This window comes from Centrocercus urophasianus, unplaced genomic scaffold, assembly GCF_019232065.1.
Source record: "Centrocercus urophasianus isolate 14NV4802_14NV808 unplaced genomic scaffold, USGS_Curo_1.0 seq_18, whole genome shotgun sequence".
Classification (NCBI taxonomy): Eukaryota; Metazoa; Chordata; class Aves; order Galliformes; family Phasianidae; genus Centrocercus; species Centrocercus urophasianus.
The window spans coordinates 2,997,659-3,019,120 of NW_024884733.1; the positions used below are offsets into that span (position 1 = coordinate 2,997,659).

The 21,462-nt window shown below is 42.9% G+C and overlaps 1 protein-coding gene, 1 long non-coding RNA gene and 8 other non-coding genes across 11 annotated transcripts; 1 reads left to right on the forward strand and 9 right to left on the reverse strand.

The window, feature by feature from the left end:
• The first annotated feature begins 9,952 nt into the window (after positions 1-9,952).
• Positions 9,953-15,098, forward strand: LOC122160907 (heme-binding protein 2-like). The gene is made up of 5 exons (XM_042819891.1): positions 9,953-10,178; positions 12,089-12,173; positions 12,528-12,663; positions 12,943-13,108; positions 13,396-15,098. The coding sequence occupies exons 2-5, from the start codon at positions 12,099-12,101 to the stop codon at positions 13,568-13,570; spliced, it is 552 nt and encodes a 183-aa protein (XP_042675825.1). The 5' UTR covers positions 9,953-10,178; positions 12,089-12,098; the 3' UTR covers positions 13,571-15,098.
• Positions 14,795-14,869, reverse strand: LOC122161105. Its single transcript, XR_006169091.1, has one exon. It is a non-coding gene; the product is annotated as a small nucleolar RNA SNORD47 (small nucleolar RNA).
• Positions 15,099-15,953: 855 nt separating the features above from the next.
• On the reverse strand, positions 15,954-16,032 carry LOC122161098. The gene has a single exon (XR_006169084.1). It is a non-coding gene; the product is annotated as a small nucleolar RNA SNORD79 (small nucleolar RNA).
• An 841-nt stretch (positions 16,033-16,873) lies between these two features.
• LOC122161112 lies at positions 16,874-16,937 on the reverse strand. The gene has a single exon (XR_006169098.1). It is a non-coding gene; the product is annotated as a small nucleolar RNA SNORD78 (small nucleolar RNA).
• A 1,545-nt stretch (positions 16,938-18,482) lies between these two features.
• LOC122161109 lies at positions 18,483-18,566 on the reverse strand. Its single transcript, XR_006169095.1, has one exon. It is a non-coding gene; the product is annotated as a small nucleolar RNA snR60/Z15/Z230/Z193/J17 (small nucleolar RNA).
• Positions 18,567-18,736: 170 nt separating this feature from the next.
• LOC122161108 lies at positions 18,737-18,819 on the reverse strand. Its single transcript, XR_006169094.1, has one exon. It is a non-coding gene; the product is annotated as a small nucleolar RNA snR60/Z15/Z230/Z193/J17 (small nucleolar RNA).
• Positions 18,820-19,170: 351 nt separating this feature from the next.
• On the reverse strand, positions 19,171-19,254 carry LOC122161097. Its single transcript, XR_006169083.1, has one exon. It is a non-coding gene; the product is annotated as a small nucleolar RNA SNORD24 (small nucleolar RNA).
• A 238-nt stretch (positions 19,255-19,492) lies between these two features.
• Positions 19,493-19,559, reverse strand: LOC122161113. The gene has a single exon (XR_006169099.1). It is a non-coding gene; the product is annotated as a small nucleolar RNA SNORD75 (small nucleolar RNA).
• A 330-nt stretch (positions 19,560-19,889) lies between these two features.
• Positions 19,890-21,460, reverse strand: LOC122160908. Of its 2 annotated transcripts, none has more exons than XR_006168992.1 (3): positions 21,410-21,460; positions 20,404-20,452; positions 19,890-20,160 (listed from the first exon to the last, which is right to left on the reverse strand). It is a non-coding gene; the product is annotated as an uncharacterized LOC122160908 (long non-coding RNA). The 2 variants fall into 2 exon arrangements; XR_006168993.1 differs by lacking the exon at positions 19,890-20,160 and adding an exon at positions 20,167-20,255.
• On the reverse strand, positions 20,775-20,854 carry LOC122161106. The gene has a single exon (XR_006169092.1). It is a non-coding gene; the product is annotated as a small nucleolar RNA SNORD74 (small nucleolar RNA).
• Positions 21,461-21,462: the final 2 nt, after the last annotated feature.

The window sequence follows — 21,462 nt, forward strand, 5'->3', positions numbered from 1 at the left end:
CAGCAGTGCACATCACCACCCCATCTGTCCTCCCAGCACAATCATCTGGGTTTCCTACAGCTGATGCCTTAGAGCTAGTTATCTGCCAGTTTTGCTCAGACTTATAGTTCTGTGTAGAACTTCCAGATGTACTGCTGATCTATGCTATGATAAGACCAAAATCCTTAAATATCCACCATTTTGCCTAATCAAGGTGCTTGCTCAAAGCAAGATAGTTACTTCCATATGAATTGCTTATCATGACAATCACAGAATCAAAGAACAGTGTGGGTTGGAAGGGACCTCAAGGATCACGAAGTTCCAACACTCCCTCCACATGCAGGGCCACCAACCTCCACATTTCATACCAGGCCAGGCTGCCCAGGGCCCCATCCAACCTGGCCTTGAACACCTCCAGGGATGGACGGGGCATCCACAGCCTCTCTGGGCAGCTGTTCCAGCACCTCACCACTCTCATAGGAAACAACTTCCCACTGACATCCAACCTAAATCTTCCCTCCTTGAGCTTAAAACCATTCCCACTTATCCTATCACTGTCTACCCTCATAAAAAGTCAATTCCCCTCCTGTTTATAATCACATTTTAAATACTGGAAGGCTGCAACTGAGGTCTCCTATCCGCCTTTTCTTCTCCAGGCTGAACAGGCCCAGCTTGCTCAGCCTGCCAAATAAATAAACATCCTTCCTGACCACAAGACTTCTATACTAAGAGCAACATCCTTGAGACAGGGGCACGAGTCCAACACAGTAACCAATCAGCAGAATGCAGACGGAGACTAGGTGCCCTCAGAAATCCTGCGTCCAAACATCAAAGTGAGTAGGGGGACACCTCCCCAAACGACCACCAAAGACCCTGAAGAACTCTGCCCAGGCACAGAAGACTCAGTGATGTTTGTGTAACCTGCAGAACAATCCCCTGTTGTTGCGTGCTCCGGGAGCACATTTTTCATGCAGTCACATAACGATCTCAGAGGTGGTTGGGTCTCTGGTATTCCTCCTCCACTCCAAAATATGCTCACTGTGGGCCGTTAGTGCTCAGTGGTCACTTTTCGTGCTGTTTGGCTTCATTAGCAGGTTGTCACAAAGCACATCTATTTTTCATTTCTTGGGAGACTTTTCTCCCTTTTCCAGGTGTCCTTAGAGCAGCTCAGAACAGTCCGTAGGGGCTTTAGAGGAGTTAGATACATTCAGAAGGATGTGGAGCTGATAGCATCATTGAGTTTTAAAGGCCCAAAGAGAAGTGTTATTTCTAGAAAAGAGGTTTCGGAGCTGCAGAAAAGAGTTCTAGAGCAGTTGCATGGGGATCGAGAGGGTTTTGAGAGCTATTTTGTCCTGTTATAGTATTGCTTAAAGCAGTGTAAGAGAATTTAGATTAGATTATTGCAATTTAGAGGGTTTTCAGAGGGGCAGAGTGGAGGTTTTAGATGAATATGTAGCTTCTCACCATTGCTTATAACTGATTCTGGAGCTGTTTAAAGAAGTCCAGGCTGATTTAGTGACACTTTAGAGTGCTTTAGAAACAGTTAACTTCTATTATTTAATTAATAAATTAAATACATTTTAATTTAATTTATCAATTTAGGGGGTGTAATTCAGCTCTTTAAGAGCTATCTGAGGTGTTTCATAGCTGTCCAAAGGGCTTTAGAGCATCTCAAAGCATCTCCAAGCAGTTTAAAAAGTCCTTGGAGGAACTGCAGAGACCCAAATGAAATTCAGAGGTTCTCAGATCAATATAGAAGGGATCTAGATATGATCAGATGAATCTGAAAGTTGCTTAGAGCAGGTTTAGAAGGATGTTAGGGTAGTTTAGAGGACCCTAGCACTCTTTATGGGCATATTACAGCTCCTCAGGACTGCTTAGATTGCTTTTGTGGATCTTTGGAGGAATTTGAGTCATTTCTGAGATTTTCAGAGATGTTAACAGGAAGTTCAAGGCATCTGAATGGCAATAAATCCTTTGAGATATTTAGAACTATTTTGGGGCAGCTTAAAACTGATTAGAAGAGTTTTAGAGTAGTTGAGAGACCATTCAAAGCTGTGTAGATTACACATTTTGAGGCAATTGCCTTACTGTGGCTACAGTAAGCTGTCCTTACAGCTCTTCAGAGCTGATTAAAGGATTTTCAAGCAATCTGGAAGAGATATACAGTTTAGAGCTGCCTATAAGGGGGTTAGGATAGTTTTAGAGTGGTTAAGAGTGCTTTTGAGGAATGTTACAGTGGTCCCAGCCCATTACCTCCGCAGCTCAGAATTGGTTGAGGGTTGGGACTGTCTTCCTGCATCTTTCTAAGCCATGCTCACTGTTTCTGACACTCCTCACTGACGATGGCTCTCTCCCCCAGTCCTTAGGTGAGGGCTTTATGTTTCAGGTCAGTCTCTGCTTATTTCAGAAAGAATGTAATTAAGAAAAGGATGGTAAAAAAAAGCCTGTAGGGCCCTCAGATATTTACACTGATAAAGCTCTCTGTAATTACCAGAAGAAAGCAAAGAGAACTGCACCTCAACTAAAACTGATGTGCAAATTATTCAATGGTGGATTGAAGGATGGCGTAAGTTCACTTCCATAGTAGTATGTAATAGAGTGGATAATTACTAACCGTCCTCCAGGCATCAGCAAATTAACACCTGCATAAAAGAGAATTCTTCCTGAACAATGCAAGAGTCTCATTAGGCTGAAACTCACTCTCATACTTTACTTTTGTCCATCTACTAAAATCCTGCCATCCCAATACACCAATTGAGCAATCAGCAGTGCCAATGATGTGGATGTGAGTACAGCATCCTAAGGAAGATGTTTCCCTCGAGGGAAAGAGGAAGAGCTTACTGTGGCCATTTAAAATACTTCCTCTCCTTTATACTCATTTTAAGAGTGTGTTTAATGCCAAAAATACACATTTAGAAAGGCTTAAAAGGCTCTGGAAATTTATATTCAGGAAAACGCAAACAAGAGAGCTTGTATTCAGGAGAGAATCCAACATTTGCATTGTAAATTTTGGGTAAGGCAGAAGAAAGGTTTAGGCTGTGTGCAGCTGCAGCACGCTGTGCAGTGACCGGAAAAGCATCACCCCGGTAACCAGAGAAATGAGTGGCAAAGTGTCAGTGCTGCCAAAACGCAGAGGATGGTAAGGACACCACTGAAAACAACAAAAATACAGTGGCTGTTTTTCAAAAACAATTACAGGAATAAAAATACAGTTTTACACATGTATTTTTTTTTCCACTGGGAAAATAAATGAACACCGGTGTCAAAAGCTTATCTAAATTACCCCATGTATCAGTTCAATTTCAAAGAGGGGAGTTATGAACATCTAAGAATCAGAATTTTTGTGCCAAGAGGCACAGCTAGGTTGCCATGTGCTGACGTAGCGAATTGACATAGCTACTAAGAACTTGCTTCATTATTCAGATCACTGATTTGCTAAGGCAGGTCAGCCAAAGGTACTCCAATTTCCCTCCAAAGGATGTTAGATTGCTCTGCTTTCTGTTGCTGTTTGTACATTAACATCTCCAACATTTTTTACATTGGCTACAATTGAACACCTCTGTACTTTAATTTGACCTTCCCCAAACTACCCGCACCAAAGATCTGCATTTTCCCATTTCTCAAGCTATCACGTGTGTGGTTGTGTTTGGGTGCAATTAGAATTTACTTTGGCTTCTATTTGTCTCTGAAGTAAATAAGCGTACCCAGATACACTCTTCTTTCAAAGACAATATTCTGACCCAAATCTATTTTCAGAACTAACTGCAAGTACTGAAGCCTAAATGATGGCAGAAACTCTAAAAGGTACTAGGGGTGGAAGTGATAAATTCCCTTAAATATCCTATTGTCTACTGGCACTCAGAAGTACAATATCTGAGAAGCCGATGCGATGTCTTTCCTAATTTTTCTGACATGGATATTCACACGTGTCTGCTGCACTACAGATGTTTGGCATGCCAAGATGTTAAAGCTCTAGATGTCAAGGCATTTGAATACTTAATGGCCCCAGAGACAGCTCACCAGAGAATATTCACATGCAAGGCTCTAGAATTATAGAGAACTGTCACTATACAATGGATCTGTTAATGAACCAAAGGGACTCTCGGCAAGCAAGAGGCTTTGAGGGAATTTGTAATTAAAGTAAACTTCACCTCTGAAAACAAACAACAGTGCCATCTGCTGCAGGAAGCAGCACTGGATCATCCCTGGAGAGAGAACGGGTTCTTCAAGAAGCCCCATCAGGAAGCCTTACTGCATAATCTAAGCAAGAAAAATACCCATCAAAATACTGTCTCGCTCCAATTTATAGGAGGGAGATGAGGTTCTTTAATATCTGTATACCCGGTGTGAGATTAAGAAACAACGGTTCATATGTTGTTGCATCCAATTTATTACTAAGACCTAATCAGGGAGGCGGGGAAGGGAAGGAGTGCGATAGAAAAGATGGAAAAGAAGCAGGAGTTGCGTAAAGCGGGGAGAGTCACCAGCAGGATCCAGCAGCGGTCCCGTTGCAAGGTGTTTGAAGGTCCCGGGCAGAACGCAGCAGAAGACGGGGAGCAGCAGCGTGGCCGGCCTTGGGCAGCAGGCAGGTAGACGAGGAAGTCGAGGAGCCAATTCTTGAAGCAGCAACAGCGGTCAGGCAGCAGGCTCAGGAGAGTTCAACAGTATGCAGGAATCACCTCAATCTTCAGGAATCCCTCTATCTTCAGGAATTCCTCTCTCTCTTGTCAGAAAACCCTCCGTTCTTCATGAGGAATCTGTTGTCAGAAACCTATCCTCGTGGTTTTCAGTTCCTCTTTTATCCTCCTTGTTCTCCTGCCTACGTGACAAGGATGGGCCTTGAGCAAGAGTCATTGAGTACCTCCTGAGATGGCCATCATCCGGAGATAAGTCCACACAAAGGAGCACTTCACAGCTATTTAGCTGCAGTTCATCTCGCTCTCGTCGCCCCTGGCCTTGTCTATCTGCGTTCTCCCAGACAAAGGTTTTCACGGCCCTTGCTCGGGACTTGTCTGGACTTGATCAAGTCCATCTGTGTCCCCAGCAAGCTTTGAGACACAGAAGTTAACAGAACAGTCTCTTACAAATACCCACACTCGTTACCAAAATCTCCACCTTTAGGAGATGGGAAAAGTTCTGATATGATCCAAACTCATGCAAGAAGGATCAGGAACAACCTCAGGAGACAAGCCCTCAGTCAGAGTACACTTTCCTACTGCCATGCAACACTAACACTAACACCAGTGTGCCAAAACTACACTCACAACTTGATTGCAAGGACTTTGAAATTGATTCTGTGTTCTGCCTCACATTACACGGTACACAGTGGTCCTCATCTGTATTGTTGAAGACCTGAAAATAGAAAGCCCCCTAACAAGAAGCATGCTGCTTTTTCCTAAAGTTATCTCCTAAGTTTTCGTAGAATGTGGAAAAATCTGTTTTAGGAGAGCATTTTCTTTGACACTTCTCTTATTCTCTGGGCCTGTTTCCATTATCCCTGGACATGCTTTCAGGTCCCTGGGCTCTCTATGGCAATTTCTACATGCCTAGGTCTTTCTCACATTGGGGACTGTCCCCATTATCAAAAAACTTTGAGCCAAGAGCACCCAGACCACAAGACAGGGAAGCTGTAAGGTGCTGTCACTCCATGCAGCATGCAGATGGAGAAAGTTGAGAATGAGAGGGAGAGAAGGAGGGAAAAAGAAGTAGAATGCCAAAGCAGGCAAAGAAAAATGGAAGTGAGACATCACATTAAAGACTAGGAAGATGGAGCAAAAAAGAGAAATTGTGGAAGCACTGTCTTTCTGCCTTTAAAGACAGGGCAACAGGCATTTGCTTGAGGAACTGCTGGAAGATGTAGGTAATCAGTCTTTCTGGGGATGCCTACTTTCTTCTGGAGAGCCTGTCTAGCAGACAGAGGCCTTGGGCTGCTGCTGTGGTTGTTAATAACTTCATTTTCCTCATTTCTGGGGAACATTATTTGTGGTGTGGATGGCTGGTGACTTCAAACACCACACTTTCAAACATGGTTGACTTTCCTGTTGATAAGAAACCATCAATATGTAGCTGTTCTCCTTAGAGCTGCTTTTGCTCTAAGTAATGCCCTTAGACAACTGATATCTGGCTCTTTAATCTTCAGAGTTGTAGGCTATAGCTGTTATCACGACCGTCTTATATCACTGTTAAATACAATTTAAAAAATCAAAAATACCCCCAAAACATCTCAAAGATAAGGATTCCCCTTGATTCATGTTCATTTTTCTGAGTAGAATCTGTCAAAAGCAGAAAGAGGATAAACTGGTAGGGGAAACTGAATTTGCTCCTTATCCTTCCAGCGCTCGAGGGGGATGCAGGTTTTCTCTGCATTATTTTGCCATACTAATGCTGGCTAAAGAAGTTTCCTGAAGGAACTGCTTGTGGTTCAGCTGGCAGCTAGATCCCTAAACAGATTCATATTAAAAATAACTCTTGTTTTGGAAAGTAGCCAAGTGAATAAAGCAGTGTATTAAGCTGAGAAAGATTCCAATATCTTTGGCCTCTATGGACAGAAGAGAAGGAGCTTTAGGGAGATTCTTCATGGAAGCTGCGAGGATTAATTTAGGATTAATTCTTCAAACTTAGATTGATTCAGAAAAGTTGACCTTCAGCAAGAAAATCTTCTAAAACTCTAAGTCAGGAATGCTCTGGAGTGGTGCTGGATGTAGGATGCTTTTTATTTGGACAAGATCAGTGAGTTCCATGCAAGCCCTGATGAAGTGAACCACTAGCAACAAGTCACTCATTTGGAAAGCTTTTAGATAGTGCTCTCACTGAGCAGCTGTTGTCTCATTCACAAAGGCTATCTGGATGTAGCGAAAAAACAATACTCATCATCAACTTAGAATGAGAATTGCTTTAGCAACTGTGTCATCTGTTCAAGGCAGCAGGGAGATGCAACATTTTCATGTATCTTTTGTAACAGGCAAAAAGCACATGGACAAAATACAGACAGGTATTTCCAGAAAGCAAAGGATTTATGGCTGAAGGCCAACCAAATAATGGCAAGTTGCTGTACTGACATAAAATGTTACAGCACAAGGTCCAAACACCACCTCATTAGAGAGATCTTCCATTTACAGGGGATAACATGGAGACTTCTTGGAGCAGCACTTCAGTACATTCAACTGCTTCTTCAGAAGGTGGTAATCTTGTGTTATTCCCATTCCCTAATTGGAAATGAGAAGAAAATAGAACTTGCTAGAAGCTTTTCTCTTTCTTTAGATCAAGGAAATAAGAGGTTTCTTTAAGCAGATGAATTAGAAAGATAAGGATCATCTAATCATATAGAAAGACTCAGACCATTATTTTCAGTAACTAGAAACATCAACACCTACTTTCTCTGTTTTGAAGTAGAAGCTTCAGCATGCAACTGATAGGTGTTTGCAAAAGCAAATGCATTTATACCTGAAGACTCCCAGTTCTTTTAAATCAGAATCATCAAGTGGAAGAGCAGCTGATGCTGGGAGAAGCTTAAGCAGGAAAGCAAGACTGCCTGGAGCATGTGAGCAGCGTGCATTCCTCTCAGTCCCTTACACACCCTTTTTTTCATATCAGTATACAGACTTCCCAGTTAGAAGAACACGACTCAAAGTTATCACTAACTACACTGTAACAAAACATTTTCCATGAGTTTGTCTAAGGCTGACACAACTAGGCCAGTGGAAAAGATTCATCAATTTGTGCAAGCAATGTGAAACGAACCCCTAGGAATAAAGGTGACCTAAAAAACACTTGCATACATTTGACAGCAGTGATTGCAATTACAGCAAAGAACAAACCTAGGCATTTTTGCTTTACAGCATGTTGTTTAAGGGCTTGTCTAGGCTTGTTAATGACAAGTGTAGCTAAGCCTACACAGAGGAAAAATGGAAACCACCAGTACCACAGCTTTGTCCTTGTATTTATCCAATAGAAGTTGGTAGCCTGAAATACCACGACTTAAGTTCAAGCGCACTACACTGTAACACACACAAGTATCTTACGAAAACAGTAAAGTTCCAGCTACAAACAGCAAGCCTGTGAGCTTTTACTCTCATTACTGCCTCTTGAGCTTACAATACAGAAAAATATTGCTTTGTTAGCTATTGTACAGAATACCAGCCAAGTCCCACGCATACATACATACAGATGAGATACTGAATATTGTCTGCTTAATTAATATATTTTAGAGCTCTTCTGTGAGCAACAAGTCTTTTACCTATGTTTGCATTAGAAGTGTAGTGTACAAGCAGAGGTTGATATTTATGAAAGCATACTTATGTAAGCTTCTATTATGATATGGCTTGCTTTCCCCATGTAGTAGAGATAGACAGACACACCAGCAGTACAGATGAACATCCCTGCCTGTATGTTCTGCAAACTACCAGGACCTCAAGGTGCTAAAACAGCTTTTTTATGTTATTTTTTTGTGTAACAGACAATGGCTAAGATCAGTGTGCTCAGGTGTTACTCTGGAGATAAAACCATGTGCCAGCTGTCATCCTGCCCCTTCCCCCAGTTATTTATGATACAGGCACATTTATAGTTATGTACTGAATGCATGTGCTCATGGCTGCCCTGCTGCCCTTCACAACTGTTGGCATGTCTTCACAATGCATCCATGAGGAACAAGAGAGGGTTGAAAAACAACCTCTTGGGGGAACACTGATGATTGTTCTCAAACCTCAGGCTACTCCACTGGGAACAGTTAGCTCTTTGTTGGGGACAGAAACATCAGCTGGGCACATACATACTGACTGGGGATTTGTTCTCTGCTTCAGAAACAAAACAAGAATTCAGTGGGCCTGTGTTTATCCACATTTTAGTCACCCTCCTTTTCAAGGCAGAACTCCTCCATGCATGTGAGCAGGGCTAACTGTTGAGATGGACCAAAGTGGTATGGCAGGATGTAGTCCTTCCATGGCCCTCTCTGCTCTGGAGAAAGTAATTATCAGCACACACTTCACAGGAAATTTAGGGTGACAGAATAATTTAACAGCTAACCTTACAGAAGCAAGTGCAGCTCCAATGCATACTCCAGAAAATAACAGCTTCTCCATCCCCAAAACACCTTGGTGATGATTTTCCTGTTTGATCCAAGCAGAAAACAGGTGGAACAGTTTACTCCACAGGAAGAGTTAAACCTGCAGAGAACCTGTTTCAGGCCCTAGCATGTTCTAACCGGCTCAACTAGTAAATTCCTCTTTACACAACCCTATTTTCATGACATTAGATCAAGGTTTGCGAGTGCTACTTGCATATACTTTTTTTTTTTTTTTTAATTGAACCTTTTAGAATATAAGTGTATCAGCCAGCACCCTGGTGTAGATCTCTGCAGGCAGCATGTTTTCTATTAGAAGTCATTCCCAGCTATTGATTTCAAATGTCTCAGAGTGCTTGGGTGAATCGAGCTGCAAGAAATCTGCATGAAGTGTGGGAAACATGAGAGGTGTTCTTAGAAATCAAATGGTGAAGTTTAATTTGCCCTATTGTGCTGGCATCTAAATATGTCGAGAACTGCAGCTGGTTAAATGGAGAGTCCAGCTTCACTTTGTGTACTATAAACACAATAGAATTTCACAATAGCTCTGTATAACCCCTTTGTGCACATATCCAAGAGCTAAGGGGGCTGACCAGCCCCAAATGCCATTCAAAACAGCCAGCTATCAGAGAACACTGTGCTTTTCATAACACGTCAGCAGAAATCTTGTGAGGATGGTCTTAGCTGTTTACAGCCACATTTGTACCCACCATTTCACACCGGGGTTAAAAAGGAAAAGCTCTCATTCTCTAACATCACCTTCTGACCTGAGTTGGAGGGGTGTGACATTATTTTTTTGTACAGTTCTTTCTCCTGGGAGAGCGAAACCTATTGCTGAGCCAGCCCTAAGTAGGCACGGTGCCATAGAAGCGGTGGAAGTTACACAAGGGTGTGAAACTGCTTATGGAGCCAGATCACACATCGGACCCAGTGTTGCCTGGTGGGCAGGAGGTGGAGCTTTCGGCCTTTTGTGTGGAAGATCTCCAATGAGACCCAGAGCTCCGGTTTTCCTAACAGCATCCCCTGCAGCGGGGCTGAGGCATGGGCGGAGTCTGATCGAACTGAAATAAACACCGACTTGTAGCACCTCGTGGGTGCGCGCAGCCTCCAATAGCTAGGACAGCCTGTTCACCAAAACGTAAGTACATCCACTTTCTCCGCTCTTAAATGCAACTAGCAGCTCCGTGGAATGGCTTATTCTTGCTACGTTTACTCACTGCATCAGTGTAAGCTGTGGCGATGCCTGCTGTGCTTTCTGTCCTTTCAGCCTTTGTGTTAACAGCAACAGGAAACGACTTCTTGGGTTAGAGATATATTAATACAATAGAAAATCCAAAGCTAAGCTTTACTGTAGGTCTAAGAATGAATTCAACTCTATATTGGGAAGACTCGTTTTCCTCTCTCTTCCCCAAAAAGAACTGTTTTATGTATTTTATGTTTTATGTTTTATGTACGTAATCCAAAAGTATTTCTTGCATGCAGTCATGATGGTTTTCGTTACAAAGTTACAAAGTGCTGTGAGCAGCAGCTCTGAAAACGTGTCAGGACTGGCAATTACAGAATCAGACTAGCTATGGAAATGGAGGAACATTTATTTCTCTGCTAGGGTACCAGCAGCACATGAATTGTTTCCTATCCAAGTGTGACAACGAGAAATAAAGGGAAGTGCCAACCAAGTTTTTTCAGCTTTGTCTTTGAGACGGCAAAGGATAAAACATATCCACGTATTAAGTTTCAGTATAGATTGTTCACATTTGCTTCTAATAAAGCAATTGCATTCCTGCTTCCTTGTTATTTTTGATTTGTAAATACTACGGACAGAAATTGTACCAGAGTGGAACAGTACCTTGTGGTCTAGGTGCTGACTGGGCAGTTATGCTGTATGTTAAGGCTGGGACACGGAAAGGGACAGTGCCTGCTTTTAACTGCTGCCATCAGGTCCGTGTTACATCACTGCTGTACTACAACTCTACAGCAGCTGCTAGATAGCGCTTTTCAGCATGCGTGTCCGTATACTTTAAGGATTGTAAATGAAAGCACTGCCAGCAGTTTGGGGTGGGTTTTTAAAGCTTCTCACCCTTACAAATCCCAAATAGAAAACTCCTTTTAGCCACCTCACAAGCAAGGTGTACAGGGGAATCAAAGCAAGGTGTACAGGGTTATAGTATAGAGTTTAGTATAGTATAGAGTTGAATAGTATTCAACTCTAGTCTCTAGCAGCCTGTGGGCTGCAAGTGTAATATACACCATATTCATGGCTACCAGGCCACTGAAAGCAAACAGAAAGCAGTCTTGGTTTTATATACGTAGTCGTGGCCTGACGTTCACAAACCACTGTGTTAAAGGCAGCGTAACTCAACACTTTTAAAATATATTTGTCATGGATTGCACATGGTGCACCACTCATGTTAGATACCACTATCAGTCAGTAACAAAACATGGACGCTGTCTTTGTTGGTAATATGAGGTGGCATGATTTCACCTTGTCGCTCAGAGCAGTCAGGTGGGAGATGCTATTAATAACATTCATTCACCTTGAATGCTGTAAGCCTGTGAGGAAAAAAAAAAGCAATCACGGGGCAACAGCTTCTTGTGAGGGCAGCTGTAAGCAAAGAAACGCAGAATAACCTCGAAGCTTGTTCTAATGCCCAAATCACACACAATTGAGTTGTGCTTTGAGAAGATGGCCAGCTATGACCTCATTATCAGCACTCATGGTGGCTTAATGACATGCTGCTTCTGCAACATGAAATGCATGCTAGGGATACTGTAACATGTAAAGGCGGACTTTGTCTGGATATGGGTTATGTAGCGTCATCTAGTGAGTAATGACAAAAATTATAAGCCAAGGCTCTTAACATTTCAAGCTAGAACTTTAAACCTCACAGTTTTTTGCTTCATATTGGGGCTGAAAGGTGTTACTTACAGGTTAGAAACCAAAGGACGAGGAAAACCTGTTGAAATTAAGCAGAAAAGCCTTACTGTTTTCTCACATCCCATCTATGCCACATTGACTGGAGAGGCCAACAAACTGTGTCTCCTTTTCAGATCTGGCAAGATGATCAAATCCTTCAAGCAAACGTTTCTGTCCCTGGATCTGCAGTCCCCTCGGTGGAGCTCAATAGAGACCATGGTAAGTACTAAAGGCCTGGGAGGAGATTCTCTACAGCCAAGGTGCTGCAGAGCTAAGGTAGATTTGGGATTCTTTGACGAGCAATGAAGAAATGTTACTTTGAACACTGCTCATGCCTAACAGCAAAGTGGGAGGAGGGACACTTGTAAATTCTAAGCAACTTGTTCTAAGGCAGAACAGCGTAGTTTTGCAATGAAGAAGACAAAGTTTGATTTTGGGGTGTGCCTGCAGCTATGAGGCTGCCTGGGGTTTTCTGATCACAGTGCTTTAATGCTGATTTGGGAAGAATAGCTACCCTTTTGTGTCATCTTCAGTATTCTGCTTGTGGTCACTGTAACTTCTGCTGCCTCTCAGGCAAAGGACTCCGAACTGCGCCAGTATGAGACAGCCAAGTGGGTCAGCACAGTCATTAAGGGAGAGACCCAGAAGGAAGCAATGCGCCAGGGCTTCTGGAAACTCTTCCACTACATCCAGGGGAAGAATGAGAAAGGTAGGACACACTGGTTTTGAACTCCCACTTTCAAGTGCGAAACTTCAGCTCAAAGAACCACATCAGGATGGATTTGCATCCCAGGCAATGACTGTCAGTGCAGAATTGCTCTGCAGACAGAAGCAGAATCATGCAGGGTAACGTAAAAACCAGATTTTTTCCAGCTGCAACACCGAGGCCACCTTAGCACCTGATTTTAGGCTAAGCCTGCAGCAGTCTTTACACTTGCGTTCACCATTTTTGCTTGCAGCTTACTACAGATCTTTCATCCTTCTTTAGAAATCAAGATTGATATGACTGTGCCAGTGACATGTCTGGTAAAGTCTGGCTGTGCAGACTTCAAGATCTCCTTCTTCGTGCCATTTGAACATCAGGACTCCCCACCACAGCCCACTGACTCCGATGTGTTTATCGAGGAGCGGAAGGCAGCTGCCATCTTTGTCAGGTAAGCAGCACGGGTGTAGCTGACAAACTAAGAGCTGCACTATTCTTAGTTCTATCAACTTTTTAGCTGTACAGTGAATATACCATGCTAACCAGGAGCCTGGAGTTCAGCTATAGCATGTGCCTGTACACTGACAGGTAGTTCTAAATACAAATTGTATGAGAATTGCTCAAATACTGATGCTCCCCACCCCAGCACTTCTGGGAAAAAAACAAAGCAGAAAACAGTTGCATTTTGGCCTGAACTCCTAACAGAATGAAACAACCTTTCCTTTTTACTTCCACCAGGTCCTTCAGTGGATTTGCCTCACCAGATAAATACGCTGAAGAAGCTGAAGCCTTGGCTAAACTCTTAAGAAACAGAGGCCAACCATTCCATGAAGATTTCTTTTACACAGCAGGCTATGACAGTCCCTTCAAGCTCTTTAACAGGCACAATGAAGTGTGGTATTTTAGGAAATAATCCAGAGTCAGAGAATACTAGGAGGCTACTAATCAACTCTGAAGGGAAACAGACCCTATTAATGGCTTTTGCTTTACTGCAGAAGATATTTGTATGCAAACACAGGAACATCTCTAACTGATTTTATCTATGATGAAGTTACTCTGGCTAAAAACTCAAGCTGGAGTGGGAGGGAGATGAAACTCAATCTTGTTCCTCTTAATCAAAAATTCTGGGAAGCATCAGAAAATATTCCTGTAAGAGTTATCTAGTTTTTCTTCTTGTTCAAAGTGCTGTACCAATACAATAGCTCAAGTGTTAAGAGCAGCAAGTTTCCTTTTTCATCACAAAAAGATGGGGGAAGAACATTAGTTTTTCCAGAAAATAATGGCATTAATGAGTTCTGATAACAGATATGCCTTAACAGGCTCTAGTACCATACAAACATTTCTACCTTTAAAACAGGATTGGATTATCCAAGTCTCCCACCTCTGCTAGCATTTTTCTTCCTCACAGAAGATGGACAGTCGTACCCCATCCCAATGCCACTGACCAGACCAGACTTCATCCAGCAGAAAAGAGTTAATAGAATCCAAGCCCTGTGGTGGTTCTGTGAAAAATCTGTTCTGCTGTTTTTCTTTTCAACTTCACCCAAACCTAGGTATTGCTCAGGTCAACTCCAGTCTGCCTTAACACTCATATTAGCTACGCTCTACAGCAGAGAGCACTTGCAGGACTAGCATTTCTTTTAACTAGTTGGCTCCCTGCACTAAACCAAGTATTGTAGCTTTTATCAAACACCCTAGAGCTACTTCATAGCAAGCAATCAAATCACAAGGCAGTTCACAACAACAGGTAGAGTTTACAAGATTTTATTGGCTCCAATCAGTGCATGAGGCGAATGCTGACATCACAAAGTCTTGTTTTAATGCCACTCATGTAAGTGCAACCCATTATCCCAGGATCTTCCACCTATTAAGTAAGGCATAAGAACTGTTACAAGGCACCAAACCAGTACAACAAGCATACTGGAACAACTCAGACCTTAGGTTTTCATCTCTGTTCAGTGAGAGAGTTCAAGCTAAGGTTTTAATCATCATCATCTGTTCCAGCAACTAAGTTTTATTAGTAGCTACACTCACCTGTTTGCTCATACAGTTCCAAAGTTGCATCCTCACCTAAAGCAGGAAAACACACTTAGCATGCAGTGACACACCTGCCAAGAGATCCTCTCAGCAGCTGTGTAACCTCAGAAAGAATGGAACGGAAATGGTAATATCACAGAAATTCATCTGGCAGAATCAAGTTTCATCAGTGGTTACCAACACTCCCAGAAGAGAGAATTAATCTGTGTTATCTTACGCAGTGAGGTGGCAGAGCAGTCCTTTCCTGAGGAAGAGAGAAATTGTTTCAGAGTAAGATATCACTATATGTGTGTTTATAAAATATCAAACTAATTTTAACCTGTACAAAGGCTGTATTTCAGCTGTCAACTGGCAACTTCAATTTGTAACACCTAATGTAATATTAAAAAGCTTATAATCCTAAATGAACTGGAAATACAGAATCACTAACACCAGAGGAATCAGAAAAAGTTGGCTATACTTGCTTAATGGTACTTTAACTGAGAGTCTTTTTGTTGGAATGAGCTGATACCTACAATATAAGCCCCATAAAACCACTGGAACAAAGTGCTACAGCAACCTACATCTTCAACTCAATCCTAAATTTGTGTATCTCCAACATAAGCAAGATTACTATTATTCTACTATGAAGTTTTTGCCAGCTAAAGAGTATTTTTATTCCAAGTGTGCAGCAGTGTTAGTGTCAGTTCACAGAACAGCCATACAGGTAGGCAGGTGTTGAGCCAGGAGTTGTATGCCTGCTGCTGTGCATTCTGCTGTATTAAATTGTCAATATACTGGCTTAAGTAGTCCCCACTGATTCAGTTTTTATGATTTTTACTGTGTGAAGACACCAAGCAATAAAAAATGTTTTTGAGCCACTGTGGCCAAGCCTTTTCTTCATAGAAACAGAAGACACGAAGTTTACCAGTGACTATAGTTTAAGAATTATCAGGCTACCAGATTTGCTGGGAAAGTTGCTAACTCAAATTGAGAACTGCAGCTCACTGTTGCTCCATGCACACAATTTTATTCTCCCAACAGCAGGGAGTGCAAGACTCGCAACAAAATACACACAAATCTACTTTCATGCACCACCACCCTTACAACAACATCCCACAGATTAGTGGACCTCATAACCTCCAAAATATACTCTAGTTTAAACTTACCTCAAAGTTGGTGTTATTTCTCACATGCTCCCCTTCAGCTTCACTCTGTAACAATGATTTTTTTTATTAACACTCCGCATGGCAGTGTTTCAAGAAAGATTGAAATCTGTGTACTGTTTCAGATCAAAGGTCCTCCTCAGTCTCTTTCAGAGAGATTCCCATTGCTTAGAACTAATCATCATGAACAGTACATGCTTATAGAAGCTTGAAGTTGTTACTGTTGTTTTCCCTCAGTGGACGCTCAGTATTTCAGACTTTGCCTCATTCACATGAAGTAAAAACTCATCTTGCCACAGAGACAAGTAATTTATTACATTATTCAGTAATAATCCTTGCAAAAACCCACTGCATGAGTTACCCAACAAACAGTTGAACAGTAACTGTACTGTTTTCTATCAGCAGCAGTCACTGATGCAAGCTCTGCACTGCTAGGCTTAGGCGTTCTTTCCAACAGAAGCACTTACATATTTCAACTGGTCGACACATCTCATTAAAATATTTCATGGCAACTGAGAAGCAAAGAGCTTACCAACCAAGTATCTGGCACAAGATCTTGGGCAGTTCTTCTGTTCTCAAATCTAAGATAAACACAAGGATGTAAGTTCTTAGTACAATGCTAGTGCTGCATTACAACCACGAGACTTCCAGAAACTCCTTTTTCCTTCTGGAAAAATTATCACCACCTGTCTTTGGTGATTCCACACAGGAATTGAAGCTACTGGTGCTCACAAATGCGATCAGCAGACGAACGTCTGCCATTTATCTGGCAGCACAGAAGCATTCACATTCCACCAACTCCATCCCAGAAAAAAGCAGCAGCTACCTCCAAAGCATTCTCCTCTAGGAAAGATCCTAAATTACAGTTCAAAAATAGGTAGCACTTTTCCTATACCCCCCTAGAGAGCAACTTCTGTAAAAGCCTCAAAGAAAAGTTGTTCCCCTTTATATCCATTGCTACACAGAATTCCCTCCCATTGCAAGTTATTAATGATCTATTACCAGCACACCTATGGCTACTGCCAGACACAGGGTTTTTCAGTGAAGAGAAGTCTACATTAGTAGTTTCAGGTCAGACATTTGACAACATCATTATAACCCTGTAAGACATGCCTAGCCTGTCTGTGCAATTACATTCTTTACAGAGCACTCAAATAATTGGAGCCTCAAATACGAAATTCAATTCCCAGTACCTTGGTAGGTGAAGCCTGCTGGCTGCTATAAAATTATCTACTGCAGGAGGTTAAGAATAATCCTGCAGCTACAAGATGGCAGCATAATTAGAGGCTAACATCTAGCATCTTCCCCATCACACGCACACAGCCATGACCAGTAATAGAAATTCACTGGCTACTCACTTCTGCCTGCAGCACAACCAACTGCACCACTTCACAGTTCCACAACAGTACTAGAAGAAAAAGTAGTCAGGAGAGCACAAAAACAAACACAGAAGAATGAAATCTAGTCAGATGCCTGAAGTCAGATAGAGCTAATTGCAGACCTCCATGATTGAAGTCAGGGTATTTATGTCTCATCACACAGGCAGCCTACGCATCCAGTCACTGGACAGCTATCTGCTCTGGGCTATGGCTGCTTTGGGAACAGGATGGACCCAGATGTGCTGTGCTATCAACAATTTCACAAGCACACATGCAGATTAACAAAGCCAGCCCATGTAGGATGGGCCTTTATCCAGCTCTTCTTTTACACATCCCCCTGGACTGGCTGAAATGCAATTAGCAGCCAGTGCTGCCCTCTTTCCCCGCCCTCAGCTGAGTATTTCATTTCACAAGCACATTCTAGGCTTGTTAATGCTAACACTCGAAGTTAAAAACAAATACTTACATCTTGATGAGAAGCACTTTCAAAGCCTGCAAAGGAAAAGCTGCCATTAGATGTGATCCAACAAAAATCTTTAGCTCAAGAACAACCACGTCAGTCAAATACTGTATCAGTGTTTAGTCAAGTTTTATCCTCATTGGGATCAGAGACCTGATTCAACATCATTTACAGCAGACTGCAACATTCCCATCCTTCACAGGGGAGCCCAAATCTAGCCCCCAGCTATCCTCAGCATCTTTGGGATCTTACTCCTCAATTGCTAGAATTGCAAAAAGCAGCAAAAAAAAAAAAACCTCCAGTAACCTCAACTCCATGCAAACATTCAAGTTGGCCTAAACCAGAAAAAGCATTTCAGATACTAAATTAGCACTGCTGCATTTACTGCTCAAGGCATTTAGTCTCAGCAGGAACATTCTAGAAATCTTAACACTTCACAAAATTTCTACTTTACTGGGAAGTATACAGGATCGTAAGACATATTTAGGGCACGTGTCTTTGCTGCAAATTTTCCAGAAGCAATATGGTTCTGCATTTTCCAAATGCAAGCCTAAATGTAGCACTGTAACTGACCTAGTCCACAAAAGCAGCACAGTCAAACACAGCCTTCTAAAATGTGTTCAATTACCTTCAGTTATAACAGCAGCATGTTCACCGACATCAGCAAAGGTAAATCAGCTCTGCTGGGCACAGGCACTCTTCCATCTCCAGGCAGGGCAGACTGCAAAGCAACAACATGGTGAATACAGTGTTTCACCCAAGCTTCCCATGTGAACTGTCTGCCAGAATTACCCCAGGCACAGGAGGCTGCATCAGATAGGAGCGAAAGACCAGTAGAGTGATCATCACAAGTCATCTGCTGAACTATGTTGTCATCACACACAGCCTTCTGACGGGTCAGGGACAGAAAGCTAGCTTGTGCAGCTGCAGTTAATGCAATATTTACCTTGCACATTCATCTCGTGGCTCTTCCCAGTGCCTGCAACAAAAGAAAATCAGATTCCCTCTGCCTTCTTAGTCAAGTCTAGACTCCCTAGCAAGGAGCCACATACAACAGCAAGATACATCAGATAGGAGCGAAAGACAGAACATGGCTCATCATGAGACAATCTGCTGAACTATGTTGTCATCACTGTATCTGCTTTGGAGTAATAGTATCAAGCAGTCATCTAGCAAGGACTTTGAAAAGCTCAAATTCTCAAAATGAAACATGTAAAATCTCTGTACAGTGCTTGAAATACTAACAAGTACCCATTTCTGTGCATCAGGGGCAATGAATCCCAAAGCACTGCCATCCCATTTTATGCATCCCACCCTTTTCACTGCAGTGACTCAGCAGCTACACAGAACAAACCCAAACACAGACTGCACAAAGCTTCTTACCAGGTGATGTTTCTTCCATGAGTGCATTATTCAAATCCTGGAAGAAAAAAAGCTTATGAAAGTAAATTCAAGGCCAAAATATTTTATCAAGGTGAATTTTAAGCTGCTGTGCCTCAGATAGAAATTATGGTGGTTTGAGCTCTCATCATTTTCTTGGTCAAGAGTAGCAAACTATATGGTCATCATTGTGGCACCAGAGGATTAACTTAGGGAATAAAGTCTGCCTACTGAGGTCATTAAATTAAAAATAAAATCTAAACAGTGAGCCCTTAAATGTTTGATTTTTTTTCCCCAATAAGTTTTACCTTGTGAAGTAGCATCAAGTCTTCATATTCAGCAGCAGGCCTGAAAGTCAGACAGGACATCATCAAATGCCTGCAGAACTAGGGAGCATCTCCAGCTGTCACTGCAGTGACAGTAAGCATGGAAAAAGCCTCAGCACAGAGTTTTCAGAAATCACTTCTGTCCACTACTCTAATACTGAAAACATCACAGGCTCTCCAGTTTAGTGACAAATCCTGATCATTACAGGTCCTTTTTAGAAACATGCATTGAGCATGTTTTCCCCAATCTGTTGGTATGGATGGTGAAATATCAGTAATGAACAGACACACATCTAGTGTACTCTTGGTCTGGTTAGAAGCTGAACTAATTTTCTAGAACCGGGAGCCTGAAATCCAATTTCCAGAAAAGGAACATGTGGCTTTTCCCAGCAGTAGAATGAAAATTGCTTAAGAGACATCAGAATTGCTTTACACGGGTCCTGCAATTTCTTCCTGAGATAGAAAAGTAATCCAGGCTGTTATAGGTAGAATGATGGACCAAAAGTTAAGGAGTCAATTATTGAATTTATTAATTATAATGAGCAAAGAACAAAGAGGCAATGCAGCGCTGGGCGACAGGGGACTCTGCGTTCCACCAACTGCCGCAAGGTTTGAACCAGTACCCGATCCCTTTATGCAGTTCGTGTCCTTCCGTTTTCCCATTGTGGTGTACTCTGCACATGATCCGGCTGTTGCTAGGGGGTCTTCTTCTGCCTCCCGGTGGTCGTATGGGTTGAAGTAAGTAGTCTTCCTCCATATCTTTTTCTTGACCCCTTCTGGGGGTTTCCATTTATGGTATGTTGCTCGTATAAGCGAATCTTATTGGTCGATTACACAATCGCTAACCTTTGACTGTATTTGTGCGAGTTCCCTGTTTGTGCAAGCTTCCAGTAAGGCAGGTTTGTGTTTTCACAAGCTAAGCTTATTAACTCTGGACACAGGCTAGTTGCTCTAAGTGCACCTACACAGTACATATTATTTTTCAATTTAAGCTCTATATTACAAAAAACAGCACTCACCTATTTTGAAGCCGCAGGAGAGAGAAGAGTGTAAATGGTTCATCTTACACTGAGAACAAAAGAGCATGCGTCAGCTTTTCTATTAAGTCTGAGGATATTATGGTCACACATTTCCTTTGAAAAAGGAGGAAGCGCAACTCAAAGCAACACCCTGAGCCTCGCTGCAAAGCTTCCCCTTACTGAAACGACACCAACTTGGAGACAAACCCACCCACATAACTACTTGCCCATATTGCTTACCAGGAACAGGTCAGAATCACTGAACTGTTCCAACTGACTGCAGCCAGCGGGTGGATCCAGCAGCACCAGGAGCACTGAACACGTGGTGCCTCAGCCACTCCATCTGCCTGCCTGCCTCCCTCCCCGGTTCCACGTCCAGCTCAGATATGTTGGTACTCATCAGCCTCTCAGATGTCCCTACCAACATAGTTTTCATCATGTGCGGGCACATGGAATGCCAAGGGAGCTCTGTTACTCTTTCAACAGCACAGGAGGTTCGAGGCCTTCTAGAGCTCAGCCTACAACCCGAATAAAGGGGCAGGGGCACCTCCTCACTTACAATACACATTTGAAAGCCTCCCCAGAGAGGGTTCTCCCTCCCCAGCATCACTAAAACCACTCGTTCACACCTGAGCAGGCAACAGTGAGCCCTACCACCTCCTGGAAATCTTTAAGTAGAGCTGCAGAGCGCAATCAGCCAGTGCTCGTGTCTGCACCGCCTGTTTTCCCCGTGCGCTTCGCTCTGAGCTTTTCCGAGCTGCTCTCGCCGCACAAAGCAAAGCGGCGGCAGCGAAGGGCGCTCCCACCCTCACAGTGAGCCGAGGCCTAACGGGCGCGCCGGGCCCCGCCGCCACAATCCGTCTCCATCTTCCTCTTCCACCTTCCATCGCGAACCAACAACGACCCGCAGAGCCTCCACACCCCCCACCGAACGCGCCGGAGCGGGGCTGAGCGGAATAACCCCACACGCGCGCCGCCGGCGACACACAGAGCTACGTAACCATACCTGCCCCCGTGCCACAAGCGGAAAGGCAGGACGCGTGCCCGCACGCCCCTTAT

Bases quoted from the DNA above. Each gene is read 5' to 3' on its own strand.
- LOC122160907 (XM_042819891.1), top strand. From the start codon at position 12,099: ATGATCAAATCCTTCAAGCAAACGTTTCTGTCCCTGGATCTGCAGTCC. The intron at 12,174-12,527 runs GTAAGTACTAAA...GCTGCCTCTCAG, and splicing joins GGAGCTCAATAGAGACCATG to GCAAAGGACTCCGAACTGCG. The intron at 12,664-12,942 runs GTAGGACACACT...ATCCTTCTTTAG, and splicing joins CCAGGGGAAGAATGAGAAAG to AAATCAAGATTGATATGACT.